The sequence below is a fragment of the Pelophylax lessonae genome (genome assembly GCF_965119305.1).
Source record: "Pelophylax lessonae genome assembly, chromosome: 2".
In the NCBI taxonomy this organism is placed as follows: Eukaryota; Metazoa; Chordata; class Amphibia; order Anura; family Ranidae; genus Pelophylax; species Pelophylax lessonae.
Genome location: NC_138769.1, coordinates 241,363,041 through 241,378,991, shown reverse-complemented (window position 1 = coordinate 241,378,991; position 15,951 = coordinate 241,363,041). Strand labels below are relative to the sequence as shown.

General features: G+C 41.5%; 1 protein-coding gene across 1 annotated transcript in view; it reads left to right on the top strand.

Moving 5' to 3' along the window:
* Positions 1 to 15,951, top strand: part of WNT2B (Wnt family member 2B) — a 174,872-nt gene that overhangs the window by 142,967 nt on the left and 15,954 nt on the right. Inside the window, exon 3 of the mRNA XM_082248429.1 lies at positions 1,237 to 1,505. Within this exon, the coding sequence (XP_082104555.1) occupies positions 1,237 to 1,505 (269 nt within the window). The remainder of the gene's footprint in view (positions 1 to 1,236; positions 1,506 to 15,951) is intronic.

Below are 15,951 nucleotides of genomic sequence, written 5' to 3'. Positions count from 1 at the left end.
CGTTTTGTTAGTGATACTTGCATTTGTTTTCACTATTATTTTAATATCACTCGATTATTGAAAGTTTTTTTCTGTGAATTGAGGTTAGTCAAGGCAGCGCTGCACTGCACATTTGGTTATTGGCAGGTTTCGGCAGGTTGGGGTTGGTTTTACAACATAATGACCACTGTTGAAATGAAATGCCTACTTATTTTCTTTAGGGCTCGTGTATACGTCAAAATAGATAAAATTATCCGTGCTAGACAGGTATAAAAACCCCTAAAGAACCATAAAAGTTCAAGCAGCCAGCTAAAATGTATAGACAATAACATAAACAGAATATAAAAGTTCATAAGCAGCGCTTGATAGGAGGAAGAGTCCACCACCTTCAGTGCATCTGATAGCACACACCACCACAATGTGATCTCCCAATCTCCTTACCAGAAGGAAGATGAAAAGAAGCAAGTAGCATGTGTAGGTAGGGCTTCATCCAAATAACAAATCAGTCCCAAAATCGGCTTGATATGATCATCAGGGATAATGTGCTCCAAAGTTAGCCTCCAGTTTGCAACTCAAATGGGAACCAAGAGGAACAAAGGAGATCTTATAGTGCGTATGTTCAATCATCGTCAAAAAATTTAATGCAAACATACTTACAGGAAGCAGGTAAAAATCAAGCATTAAAGCAATACAAAAGTCCCGGGTCATTCAGCATGTGCGTGTCAGCGTGCCCACCTGATGCGTTTCGGCCAATCAGCCGTCGCCTGAGGTGTCACCTCTGAGGTGCTATCAGATGCACTCAATGTGGTGGACTCTTCCTCCTATCAAGCACTGCTCATGTATACGTCAACCAGCTTTTACTGTCCATAACTGGTCTGCAGTGCAATATAAAAGAGGGAAATGAAGAATATTTTTGACTATTATGGACAATAAATAAAATAAAAAAAACGTCTTACTTTAGATTTTTATTCATAGGATCCATAACGCCATTTAAATGTTTTAAAAAACCTGTACAACTTACAAGGTATTGTATATATGGCCGTTTCAAAATCACAAGTTTTGTCTCTGCCTTTCTGTGACAGTCAACTTCCTCCTGACCCTTGTAAACCAATAAATGTACTTGAAAAAACAAAACTTTCCAGGAAAGATGTAGGTTCCACATTCAATTTTTAATTGATCAAACTGAAAATTTTCAGTGCATAAAAATAACCACACTTCCTGTTTTTTTTTTCTTTCTTTTTTTTTCAGGTAGTCGAGAAGCAGCATTTGTCTATGCCATTTCCTATGCTGGTGTTGTTTATGCCATTACTAGAGCTTGCAGCCAAGGTGAACTGAAATCCTGCAGCTGTGATCCAAAAAAGCGGGGGCGATCCAAGGACAAGAAAGGAGACTTTGACTGGGGAGGATGTAGTGACAACATCGATTTTGGAATTGAATTTGCCAAGGACTTTGTGGATGCCAGGGAAAGAAGAGTAAGGGATGCACGAGCCTTGATGAACTTGCACAATAACCGTGTTGGAAGGATGGTGAGTCCCTCTAAATCTTTATATTCTTTTACGTGAATATTAGATTCTCTAACTGAACAGTGATCAGGAATGTTTCACAAAGTCGATAAATCATCTTGTATGATCAATAAGGATGAATACTCTGTTTAGCAGATTTATCTAGGAATTAAACCAAATGGCTCATCAAGCTTATAATTTCTCTCCACTGACACCAATAAAAAAAAATATATATAGAAGTACAGAACAAAACATCGCCCCTTCCCTGTTCCAGATGTGTACATGTGTCCTATTCTGGGGAAAACAGATCTAAACTTTTCAAACTAGAAACGGTGTTTGGAAAGAAACCACTGGAGGTTAAAGCAGAAATATTTTGTGCCATAAATATATTTCGATGCTGGGTAATTTATGGTCCTCTAGCTCAAGGAGAATAAACAGTTATGGTTTCAAAGGGAGTCATAAGATAACATCTAAAGAGGAGAGAGGTTATGGGAGACATTAATCTGCCAAATTTCATATGCCCATATTGTAGTTTCAGCTGCAAATTGGATATTTTAGATTCCTGGCTTGCCTAATACAATAGCATTGTCATTCATAATTTCAATAATTATTAATGGTTACCAGAGCAATTCATAGTTTAAGTTAAAGTCATATTTATTACTTGTTTGCAATTCACTTTGTGGAAAGAACCATTATTATTATTTATTTTTTTTTTTGTGGCGCTAAATGGAGTGCTTTAGTTATCTTACCAACAAGCACAACATGGCATTTCAACGGATTGGAGTCTAATACTCTTCGAAAACATAAACATCACCCAACTATAACATCAATCCTTAAATATCAAGGTTTCAATAAATATTGCCTTTGTGGGCTAGTACATATTTAACAAAACTGGTTGACAGATGGATCCGACATAAGGGACAAAGCTAGCATACCCACTATTCACAGTTACTGTATGTCTCAATGGCACACTTAAAACTTACCCAGCTATTCCTACTACATGGGGTGTATTGGGCAACACTAGGGACTTCCCATCGTTCCCTAGATTGATTTCTGAAGAGGAGGATCTCATTCACATATTCTGGAAATGCCCCAATTTGGTCTGCTACTGGCAGGGAGTGTCTGATAGTATTAATTGTGCATTTCATCTTCAATCTTCCCCTGAACCAAAAATGTGAATCTTAGGCATTTTGGAACTCCCAGTTGAAGACCAACACTTGGAAATAGTAGTAACTAAAGTCCTGTACCTGGCCAGAAAAATGATAACACATTGGCTATCTTTCCAACTGCCCACAACATAACTTAGATAGAAAAAGTGAGCACTATCCTGTATTTAGAAAGCTTACCCTATACCCGCAGTGGTAGCTCTCAAGAATTTGAAAAGATTTCGAATAGATGGCTTTGCTAGTTGGTGTATGGGAGAAACACATCCTGGAGGAGTGAGCATCTGCGAGCCAGAGGTCAGAATTGCAGAGGTCTTTGGTGTGGGCTCATCTGTTGTGTGTACATGTTAGTGATTAACTTTATGCTCACCATTGTAATCTTCACCTTACATAAAAATGTTCACTTCAGTATAAGCATATTGTAACTTCTGGTTATAATTGAGGTCTTTATGATAGCTCTGCATGTGGAAATTCAACGACAGCATACATGTATGTTCTTGTGCTATAAGCCACTTTGCTCTGATCTGTTAAATGCTTGCAGTTCTCTTTTCTTTCTGTATGGTTAAAAACTTTGAAAAAAATATCCTATTAACAAGGATGAAAAAAACACGATTTTGAAGGGACTTTGAAGGGACTTCGATACAACTTGAAGCAATGCCTGTGTAATCTAGAGGTCTATGGACCTCAAGTCGCATCAAAGTTGGACCAAAGTAGTGCAGGGGCTACTTTGAAGTAACTGTGACTTGAAGTCACACAGATATCAATGGTACTCCTTGTAAATCAATGGGTATGAAAGTGTGAAAGTGCACAAGTTTGAAAGGGACCTTAAAGATTTAGCAGTAAAAGGGACCAATTAGCTAATTACTGACTTCAAATGAAATAAAAGGAAAAAGGTCTATTTCTTTTTATATAATAGGTCATCATGGAACTTGTGGGAGATTAGCTCATAGGGATCACCTTTTCCAGGAAAATAAGGCCAGTAAGCAGGTAATTTCTTTAAAGTCTGATGGGTTGCCAGCTTTATTCAGCAGAGGTTTGCAAATACAACAAAACAGTAAAATAATTCCTTGCCGCCCGGCGCTAAACTATACAGGAATTTTCCTCACAATACGGTGTGGGGCAGGTCCCCATCACCCACAAAACATATGGTAAAGCAAACCTTTTCTTTTTAATGTCCAAAAAGAGCTCCTCTCTCAGATTCCCTTCTGAGTCTCAGGCCAGAGCATTCCTGTGCTCTCTTCCTGTTCATTTAAAGTCCACCTGAGCATGGACCCAGGTGACCCACAATCTCTGGACCGGAACCCAGCCTGTCACAGAGGCTGGAAAAACCCGGGCCGGATTCCGGTTCAGTCTCTCACTACAGATTGTATGCGAGGTGAAATATAGCAATTATCTACTACCTCACCTTGCATACCATCACAAACTCCAATCTGAAATGTCTTAAATTAGTTTAATTATTTAAAGCATATATGCCGCTATTGCTACAAGTGGTAATAGCAAAAGTACAACCTAGTAATGGCCATTTTCTAGGCTAAAAGGCAAGTGGCATGAGGCCAAAACAAATAGCATATGAGGTCAGGAGACTGTCTTGGGGAACATATAAAAAAAATAAAATTAAAAATTCCTTTAAATAACATGCCTGGGGGGTGCCCTTATTTTCTCCAAGATCATTAAAGTTATAAGGAGAAAGGCAATCGATAAACATAAACATAGGACAACCCGTAGGTGAAATATATGAAATACTTAAAGATTCCATTTAATATAGATTCCAGTTCTACTTGAGCAGTAGAATTCAGAACAGTATATAAACAGCTTTACTAGGTAGCAATAAAAAAAATTTCATTTAGAAATAAAAATAAGAGAGTATTATGTCACAAAGACATAAAAAAGTACTATTAATTGATTTCACTTAAAAGACAACAAAATATTGTAGTGGCAAGGTGCACAATATTTAATTACTATTATTAGGCTTAATTTGGAACATACAATAGCCAGCTCCAAGGAGTAAGTTTGTTATTTTTTAACTTCTGATAAAGTGGATGTTAGCCTGCCCCCTTTTTTTTTCTCCTTACTGCTTAACTGGTTGTCCGTTATGCATATTTCCAATACTCACCCTCATAGGAGATCCAGAGTGTTGTCCCACTGAGATCCTCTTGTATTCTACCACCTCTCGGTCCCATGCCACCATATTGATTATGCTAGCTCATCCTGGTTTTAAGCGACGCACCTCCTGATGATGCGGCACTAATCAAGCCCCCCACCTCCTTTCTTAACCGGTTGCCGACCGCCGCACGACTATATACTGCGGCGGTCAGCCCCGGCCAGGCAGAGTGACGTAGCGGTACGTCACTAGCCTTCGCCGCTCTGGCGCGCGCGCGCGCGCACCCGCGGTCCCGCCGATGACTCGATTGGGTTCAGAACCGATCAGTCATCAGGTCCAGGCCAATCATTTTTGGTCTGGACCTGTTGATCGGTCCTGCCCAATCAGATCTCCCTCTAAGCCTGTGAAATGTAAACACAGGCTTAGAGGAGATGTGCCCTCCCCTCCCAACGGTCTTTTTGGATCCAGCGTGAGAGGAGAGCACATCTAATTGTAAGTACAGCACCAAGCACGTACATACACAGTTAGATAGGCACATTTCACCCCCGATCGCCCCCCCAATTAACCCCTACAGCACCTGACACAACACACACTATATACAGCATATAGCATATACCTATATACCTGTATAAGTGTGATTTGTGAACAGGTGTAGCCCTTGCGACTCCCCCTTTTCCACTCAAATTACCCCCCACCCCCCCCTAATAAAGATTTAACCCACTGATCTCCCCTGACCCCCCCCCTGATCACCGCCGTTAACCCCTACACCCTCTGTCACATCAGCACTAATACAAACGCAATATACGGTGTTATTGTATTTTTGTATTAGTGTGATTGTGATCAGAATTAGCGCAGGCGACTAAGTTTCTGTCCCAAGAAGGTTTAGGGTCCCCGCCACCCGCCCAATAAAGATTTAAGCCCCTGACCCCCCCCTGATCACCCCTACACCCCCTGCCATAACACACACCGTATACAGTATATAGCATTTTGCTATATACCCGTATAAGTGTGATTTGTGGTCAGGTCTAGCGCTTGCAACCCCCTTTTTTCCACTTGAATTACCCGCCAACCCCCCCTAATAAAGATTTGAGCCCCTGATCTCCCCTGACCCCCCCCCTGATCACCGCTAGTTAACCCCTACACCCTCTGTCACATCAGCACTAATACAAACGTAATATACAGTGTTTTTGTATTTTTGTATTAGTGTGATTGTGATCAGAATTAGCGCAGGCGACTAAGTTTGTGTCCCAAGGAGGTTTAGGGTCCCCGCCACCCGCCCAATAAAGATTTAATCCCCTGATCCCCCCCTGATCACCCCTACACCCCCTGCCACAACGCACACTGTATACAGTATATAGCATTTTCTATATACCCGTATAAGTGTGACTTGTGACCAGGTTTAGCGCTTGCCACCGTTCCTTTTATCCTTAGGATACCCGCCAGTCCCTTCCAATAAAGATTTAAACCCCTGATCCCCCCCTGATCACATCCCGTTAACCCCTACACCCTCTGTCACATTAGCACTAATACACACATAATATACTGTTTTTACTGTATTTTTGTATTGGTGTCATTGTGACTTGAGGTTGCTCTAGCTAGCTAGTTTCTTTCCCAAAGGAGGTTTAGGGTCCCCGCCACCCCCCCCCAGATCCCCGGCGCATAGTTTAGAAGTAACCCCTTGATCACCACACACGCACGCACGCACCTACACTTCCATTTCTAGTATAGTGTTTGAACAGATCAATATCTGATCTGATCAGAGCTATACTAGCGCCCCCATAGTTTAGGGTTCCCAAAACGCGGTGTTTGCACGATCAGCACTGATTCCGGCCAGCACCTGCGTTTAACCCTTTCACCCAGGTAAGTGTAGTAATCAATAGATTACTGTCACTTACAAAAAACACAAGACACAAAACCGCTGTGTTAGCAGAGTCAGGCCTGATCCCTGCTAGCATTAGCAGTTTTTTTGGTAGCGCTTGAAATAGTCTTCGACAACCAGGTGCTTTTATTACCTGTGAGTCGCATCACTGTACGGGTAAATTTAGTTACCAAAATGTCTAAACGTTCGTACAGTGATGAAGCTATTTACAGTATAATGTCCATGTCAGGTGAGAGCGATGGGGAAGCCTCACCGGCAGAATCAGGGTCAGTATACGAACCAGATGACAGCAGCGGCTCCCTGACAGACAGCTCCGACGACAGATGGGTCCCTGTTAGACCCAGGCGTACCCGACCCCATTCTGGTGTTGTTGAAATGCAGGAATCGCAGGGTGCTCGTATGGAGCAGAGTGTGGGTACTAGTGCCGCTCATCCTTCTGGCGACCTGGCAAGCGCCAGCGGCCTAGTACAACCTGGACCTAGCACAACCAGCACTGCAGTAAGACCTGGTGACGTGGCGAGTCCCCTAAGTGCAGTTGAAGCTGGTGCGGTGGCTAGCACAAGTAGTGGCCCGCAGCCACCGCGTATTCGAAGACAGGCCCGTAGAGCCCATAGTGCCCTCCCTGATGCGCTGGCATATCCCAATTGGCAACCCACTGATTCTACAGCGCCAGTACTTCCCCCATTCACCGCCCAACCTGGAATCCACGTGGAGACAGCTGGTTTTACGCCCCTGAACTTTTTTGAGCTGTTCTTCACGGAAGATCTTTTCAGATCTATTGTGGATCAATCAAATTTATATGCTCAACAATTTATCGCCGCCAACCCAAATTCGCACCTTGCCAGACGATTCGGCTGGAATCCTATAACGGTTTCCGAATTTAAGATCTTTCTGGGCCTTTCCCTCCACATGGGCATAACTAAACAAAGTGAATTGCGGCTATATTGGTCCACTAGCCCAGCTCACCATATGCGCATGTACTCTGCCTCCATGTCCAGGGGGAGATACGAGCAAATTCTGCGATTTATGCATTTCAGCGACAATGAAATCTGTCGTCCTCGGGGAGACCCTGCATACGATCGGCTCCACAAAATTCGGCCCCTCATAGACCACTTCAATCAGCGGTTTGCAGCCTTGTTTACCCCCGAACAAGTTGTCTGCATTGACGAGTCCCTGATTAAATTTACTGGCCATCTTGCTATCAAACAGTACCTCCCCAGCAAGCGTGCCAGATACGGGGTCAAGTTGTATAAGCTCTGTGACAGGGCCACAGGCTATACAGTTAATTTCCGTGTCTATGAGGGAAAAGATAGCACTGTGGAGCCCCCGAACTGCCCAGACTACATAGGGAGCAGCGGTAAGATTGTTTGGGACTTGGTGTCACCCTTATCCGGAAAGGGGTACCATTTGTACGTGGACAATTTTTACACAAGCGTGCCACTATTTAGTCACCTGCTTGATTTACAAATTGGCGCATGTGGCACCGTGCGACCTAATCGCCGGGGCTTCCCCCAACGGCTTGTAAATTCCCGTCTTAGTCGGGGGGCGAGAGCCTGCTTGAAAACGGACAAATTACTTACGGTGAAGTGGAAGGATACACGGGATGTTTATGTTCTGTCCTCCCTTCACGCAGACACGACAGTCCAAATCCCTACGGCAACTGGCGTTATGGAGAAACCCCTCTGTGTCCACGAATATAACCTTAACATGGGAGGGGTGGACCTTAACGACCAGCTTTTGGCGCCGTATTTAGTTGCCCGTAAAGCCAGACGCTGGTACAAAAAAGTGTCTGTTTACCTTTTCCAATTGGCTATGCTGAACGCCTTTGTCCTATACAGGGCGTCAGGACGAACTGGACCCTTCCGGGAATTCCAGGAAGCGGTCATCCTTGCCTACCTGTACCCAGGAGGCATGCCTGCCCAACTTCCCCTTCCAGATGCAGTGAGCCGGCTGCATGAGAGGCATTTTCCTTATGCCCTCCCGAGTACCCCTACCCAAATACGACCCCAAAGACGATGTCGTGTCTGTAGCAGGCGCGGATTTAGGCGTGACACCCGTTATTATTGTCCCAAATGTCCTGACCATCCTGGTCTCTGCATCGGGGAATGTTTTGAGCGCTACCATACACTAGTGGAGTATTAGTGTAGGGTACAGCACGACACAGTGTAGGGCACATAAACACAGGGTCTCGAAGGATGTTGGATGTCCATCGACATTTTGAGAGACCCAAGCTGGAAGAGAAGATCGCAGAAGATCGCACTCCCTCCCAAATCAAGAAATAAAGGAACAGTTAGAAAGTAAAATAAAAGGATCCAAAAACTGTTGTGGTGTCAGTAATTTTATATGTCCTTCTACTCCTTCCTACTATACTTTTTTCAATGTCCTTTGTTTGTTTTTTCATTCTTTTGTGACCTGTTTCTCTTGCAGGTAATTGTCGGCTACCACGCATTGATTTTATATATTCTAACACAAACAGCGTTTGCGCTCAGCATATATGGATACCTTTGCTGATAGCAGCTGTGGTGATTTTCTGATTTCAGCACTGCAGTTAAAATCTTATTTTGGTATACGTGGATAGCGCCGTGTATACCCATCATTAAATTCAGTGGGTGGTTGTTTGGGCGGTTAATGATGAGAATCCAAAAACTTTTGTTGTGTCAGTCATTTTATATGTCCTACTCTTCCTAATGTACTTTTTTTTAATGTACTTTGTTTGTTTTTTCATTCTTTTGTGACCTGTTTCTCTTGCAGGTCCCTCGTCGGCTACCACGCATTGATTTTATATATTCTGACACAAACAGTGTTTGCGCTCAGCATATATGGATACCTTTGCTGATAGCAGCTGTGGTGATTTTCTGATTTCAGCACTGCAGTTAAAATCCTATTTTGGTATACGTGGATAGTGTCGTGTATACCCATCATTAAATTCAGTGGGTGGTTGTTTGGGCGGTTAATGATGAGTAATACTACGCATTATTCCTGTGCTGATTTCTGATAGGTTCTCTTTTTTTCCGTTCAGCCCACAGGCTGCATGAAAAAAAAAAAACCTATATGCCAAACAAGGACCAGCAATGTACTGGTACGTTGCTGGACTTTGAGTGGTTGTACCAGGATGATGCCTGCAGATTTAGGCATCATCTTGGTATCGTTTTTTACAGCCAGCGGTCGGCTAACATGTAAAAGCAATCCTAGCAGGTAATTGGCCGCTAGACTGCTTTTACATGCAGTGGGAGGGGTCTCCCCCCCCCCACCGCCGCCTTCTGCAGCCTTCCGTGGTTTTTCTCGGGCTCTCCTGTCCCACCGGTTAACCCGAGAGTGCAGCCGGTGGTTCAGTTATCTAACCATAGAGCTAATTGAAGATTAGAATGGCTCCAATCATCTCTATGGCCTAAGATGCCGGAGGCTACGAGCATTTCATGACTTCTTTTTCGCCAGAAATAAACAGGGCCATTGGGAAATTGGGAAAGTATTTTATCACACCAATTTTGGCGTGGTCAGATACATTAAGGTCAGAGGAGAGATCTAGAGTATAAAAGACCCCAATTTTTTTAAAAAAGAGTACCTGTCACTACCGATTGCTATCATAGGGGATATCTAAATTCACTGTGATAACAATAAAAATGATTTAAAAAAAAAAAATTAAAGGAAAGGTGTCAAAATAACATAAAAAAGCAAAAAAAAAAAAAAATTGAGCCCCCCCCCAATGGCACACGCAAGCGTTGGTCTAGTGTCATATGTAAACCGCAATTTCAGCATGCATGTGAGGTATCGCCGCGATCGCCAGATCGAGTGCAGTAATTTTTGCAGTAGACCTCCTCTGTAAGTCTAAAGTGGTAACCTGTAGAGACTTTTAAAGTTTTTAAAAATGTACGTACGTTGTTGCCGCTGCGCAGGCGTGCGCAATTTTTAAAGCATGTCATGTCAGGTGTCTATGAACTCGGCATAAGATCATCTTTTAAATTTTACCAAAAAAATTGGAATTATATAGTGTATTTGTGAAATAAATTAAAAAAAAATGTATTTTTTTCGCAAAAATTGCGTTTGGAAAATCTGTGCGCAAATACCGTGTGACAAAAAAATTTGCAACATCCCCCATTTTATTCTATAGGGCCTCTGCTTTAAAGAAATATATAATGTTTGGGGGTTCAAAGTAATTTTCTAGTAAAAAAAAAATATTTTTTCATGTAAACAAAAAGGCACAGAAAAGGCTTGGTTTTCAAGTGGTTAGAAGAGTGGGTGATGTGTGGATAAGATTGAGCATAAAATGCCGGGACAGTTCAAACACCCCCCAAATGACCCCTTTTTGAAAAGTAGACACCCAAAGCTATTTGCTGAGAGGCATGGTGAGTCCATGGAATATTTTATATTTTGCTACAAGTGTCGGGAAAATTATTATTTCTTTTTTTTTTGTTGTTTTTTTACAGAAAGTTGTCACTAAATGATATATTGCTCACACATGCCATGTGTATATGTGAAATGACACCCCAAAATACATTCTGCTGCTTCTCCTGAGTACAGGGATACCCCATGTGTGAGACTTTTTGGCAGCGTAGCTGTGTACGCGCCCCCGAAAACCAATCCACATCTTCAGGTTTTCTAATGGCGTAAATTGCTGATTTTACCCCTGACTACCTGTCACAGTTTCAGAGGCCCTGAAATTTCAAGATAGCACAAAACCCCCCCAAATGACCCCATTTTGCAAAGTAGACACTCCAAGCTATTGGCTGAGAAGCATGGTGAGTCCATGGAATGGTTTATATTTTGCCACAAGTTTCGGGAAAATATATTTTTTTTTTTTTTTAACACAAAGTTGTCAGTAAATGATATAATGCTCACGCATGCCATGGGTATATGTGAAATGACACCCCAAAATACATTCTGCTGCTTCTCCTGAGTACAGGGATACCCCATGTGTGAGACTTTTTTGCAGTCTAGCCGAGTACAGGACCCCGAAAACCAACCTCCACTTTCAGGCTTTCCAAGGGCGTAAATTGTTGATTTCACTCCTGACTACCTATCACAGTTTCGGAGGCCCTAAAATTCCAAGATAGCACAAAACCCCCCCAAATGACCCAATTTTGCAAAGTAGACACTCCAATCTATTTGCTGAGAGGCATGGTGAGTATTTTGCAGCTCTCATTTTTTTTGGAAAATGAAGAAAAAACAGGAAAATGCATTTTTTTTCCTCTTTTTTCAATTTCCAAAACTTTGTGACAAAAAGTGAGATCTGCAAAACACTCAACATGCCTCTCTGCAAATAGCTCAGGGTGTCTACTTTCCAAAATGGGGTCATTTGGGGGGGTTTTGTGCTATCTTGGAATTTTAGGGCCTCCGAAACTGTGATAGGTAGTCAGGAGTGAAATCAACAATTTACGCCCTTGGAAAGCCTGAAAGTGGAGGTTGGTTTTCGGGGTCCTGTACTCGGCTAGACTGCAAAAAAGTCTCACACATGGGGTATCCCTGTACTCAGGAGAAGCAGCAGAATGTATTTTGGGGTGTCATTTCACATATACCCATGGCATGTGTGAGCAATATATCATTTACTGACAGCTTTGTGTAAAAAAAAAAAAAATATATATATATATATATATTTCCCGGAACTTGTGGCAAAATATAAAATATTCCATGGACTCACCATGCCTCTCAGCAAACAGCTTGGGGTGTCTACTTTCCAAAATGGGGTCATTTGGGGGGGTTTTGTGCTATCTTGGAATTTTAGGGCCTCCGAAACTGTGATAGGTAGTCAGGAGTGAAATCAACAATTTACGCCTTTGGAAAGCCTGAAAGTGGAGGTTGGTTTTCGGGGTCCTGTACTCGGCTAGACTGCAAAAAAGTCTCACACATGGGGTATCCCTGTACTCAGGAGAAGCAGCAGAATGTATTTTGGGGTGTCATTTCACATATACCCATGGCATGTGTGAGCAATATATCATTTACTGACAGCTTTGTGTAAAAAAAAAAAAAATATATATATATATATATATATATTTCCCGGAACTTGTGGCAAAATATAAAATATTCCATGGACTCACCATGCCTCTCAGCAAATAGCTTGGGGTGTCTACTTTCCAAAATGGGGTCATTTGGGGGGGTTTTGTGCTATCTTGGAATTTTAGGGCCTCCGAAACTGCGACAGGTAGTGCAGAGGTGACATGAACAATTTACGCCATTAGAAAACCTGAGAGTGTTGATTGGTTTTCGCGGTCCTGTACACAGCTAGGCTCCCAAAAAGTCTCACACATGGGGCATCCCCATACTCAGGAGAAGCGGCAGAATGTATTTTGGGGTGTCATTCCACATATACCCATGTCATGTGTGAGAAATTTATCTTTTAGTGACAACGTTGTGTAAAAAAAAAAAATTAAAAAAAAAAATTGTAATTTTCCCGAAACTTGTGGCAAAATATAAAATATTCCATGGACTCACCATGCCTCTCAGCAAACAGCTTGGGGTGTCTACTTTCCAAAATGGGGTCATTTGGGGGGGTTTTGTGGTATCTTGACATTTCAGGGCCTCCTAAACCGTTATAGGTAGTGAGAAAATGCAATGAAAAATGTACGCCCTTTGAAATTCTGATGGTGGTGATTTGTTTTCCGGCTCCTGTACACAGCTACGCTCCCAAAAAGTCTCACATATGTGGTATCCCTGTACTCAGGAGAAGCAGCAGAATATATTTTGGGGTGTAATTACACATATACCCATGGCATGTGTGAGCAATATATCATTTCAATGACAACTTTGTGTAAAAAAAAAAAAAAAAATTTTTTTAGTCATTTTTCAAACACCTGTGACAAAAAAATAAAATATTCAATGAGCTCAACATGCCTCTCAGAACATTCCTTAGGATGTCTACTTTCCAAAAAGTGGTAGTTTGGGGGGGTTTTGTACTGCCCCGCCATTTTAGCACTTCATGAAATGAGATAGGCAGTCAGAAATTAAAGCTTCGTAAATTTCAGTATTTACACCATAGTTTGTAGACGCTATAACTTTTGCGCAAACCAATAAAAATATGCTCATTGATTTTTTTTTTTGTCAAAGACATGTAGCTAAATATATTTTGGCCAAAAAAAATGACATAAATTGAGTATATTGGATATTTTTTAAAAGACAAAGTTGAAAATGTCATTTTTTTGCAAAATTTTCGCTCTTTTTTTATTAATATCGCAAAAAATAAAAAGCGCAGAGGTGATCAAATGCCACCAAAAGAAAGCTCTGTTTGTGGGAAAAAAAGGACGTAAATTTCGTTTAGGTACAGCATTGCATGACCGAGCAATTATCAGTTAAAGTCACGAAGTGCCAAGTTGAAAAAAGGGGTCTGGTCCTTTAGCAGCCAAATCCTCCGGGGCTTAAGTGGTTAATTAAGCACTATGGAGGGGGGAGGTTTTGAACAAATGGAGCGTCCCCTTTTGGGTGGAGCTCCGCTTTAAGCAGTTACAGCAATATATTTTAATTTTGGGTGAAGTTTTTACTTATCCAAGGACATAAATGGAGGATAGTGCACATCTTTCACCTAGGCTAATGACATGCAAGGGCGGCACCATTTTTTTTTTTTCTTTTTTACAAAAAAGTAAACAAAAAAAAAAATCGTGTTCTGGTACTGGAGGTGTGGATAGGAGGGAAGTCTTTCATGAGGATAAAGATCCACTTTAACACACCGAGCTGTCTAGCAAAAGTGACAGTTTGACAAACCTGTTACCACTGGCAGGGGTGCTTACAATGCTTAGCTTTTATTCGTATATTTAAAAACTTTACCCAAAATGAAAAAATGTTGCTGTAAATGCTTAAAGCGGAACTCCACCCAGAAGGGGATGCTCTGCTTGTTCACACCCTCCCCCTTCCATTGCCACATTTGGCACTTCCGGGTAAGATCCCCGATCTGCGATCTACAACATTTTCGGCCCCCTCCTCCTTCCCCCGCTACCTTCTGGGATACGCACAAGTCTCAAAAGATGGTGGGGCCATTCAGAAAGCACAGTACAACTTGCTCAGGCACAGTAGGAAACTGGCTGTGAAGCCTGAAGGCTTTACTGTCAGTTTCCCTTACAATACCAACACCTGCACCCGAAGCGGATTGATGAATTGGCTCGGGGTGCCGACATCGCAGGATCCCTGGACAGGTAGGTGTCCTTATATTTAAAGTCAGCAGCTACAGTATTTGTAGCTGCTGACTTTAATTTTTTTTTTTTTTTACAGACTTTAAAAAGTGTTAAGTGGACTTAAGCTTTCATTTGTTAGTCAAGTCCCTCCAAACTTGCTAGTGAATCTAACACTGTCCTCTCCCCAGATTGACAGTGCTGCTGTCCAAAGGTTTCTCTGTTGCTTCTAAATCCAAAATGGAGACACTCTAAGATAGGAAGCATGTTACTGGCTGGATATGTGAACTTTGTATAAGAAAAAAAATATAAAAAAGAAAAATAATGCATCCAACACATTTATGTAATGTAAGTAAGCTACAATATATTCCATTTTTGTTGTTGTTTTTAGGTACATTTTAATTTACTGTACTGAAAAAGAAAAAAACATATTGTAGTGACTCCATGCACAATGTTTAAGCACTTGTACTAGGTCTTATTTTGAACAGGAGAGACACTAGCCCACTTTTAGTTAAAAAAAATCAACATTATAAAGTATTTCACTGAAAAAGCCAGCAAAATAATGAGGTGACTCTGTGTACAGTGTTTAAAGGGTAACTCCACTTTCGTGGGGAAAAAATAGCAAATAAAAAAAATAATATAGCGCATACAATGGCTATTCAAGCCATATTGTAATTGAATGTTATTAAAAAATATATTTTCTTTTCAATCTGCAGCTCTTTAGTTCTCTGTAAAATGCTATGCAATATGTGCACAGAATGTGTACAGAAGGCCCCCAGAAGCATAATTTCCTGGTTGTGTGATTTGCTCACAGATTTTCCCACAAGTAAGATTTCAGGCATCCCCTGCACCAAAAATGTAATTTTTGGTGAGATACTCCCGGTAGGAAATTCCATCTAAAAGGATGCAGACCCTGCAAGTTTCCTCATTAGAGCCATGCAAGTGCAGCAGCTGATTGATAATTATGAAACCACTCCTATTAGATTAACTTTCCACATGGACACAGACAAGCAAACAGTGATTTCTTCAGAATAACAAAAGGTATGAATCTTCAACAATGTTATTCAAAATCTTTGTAATGTACAACGTAGATCACCCAGAGGGGAATTTTTTTCTCAACAAAAATAGAGTTACTCTTTAGGCATTTGTACGAGGCCTCATTTTAACCAGGAGAAATACCAGCCAGCTTTTAATTAAAAAAAAAAAACATTAATTTATTTCACTGAAAAAGCAA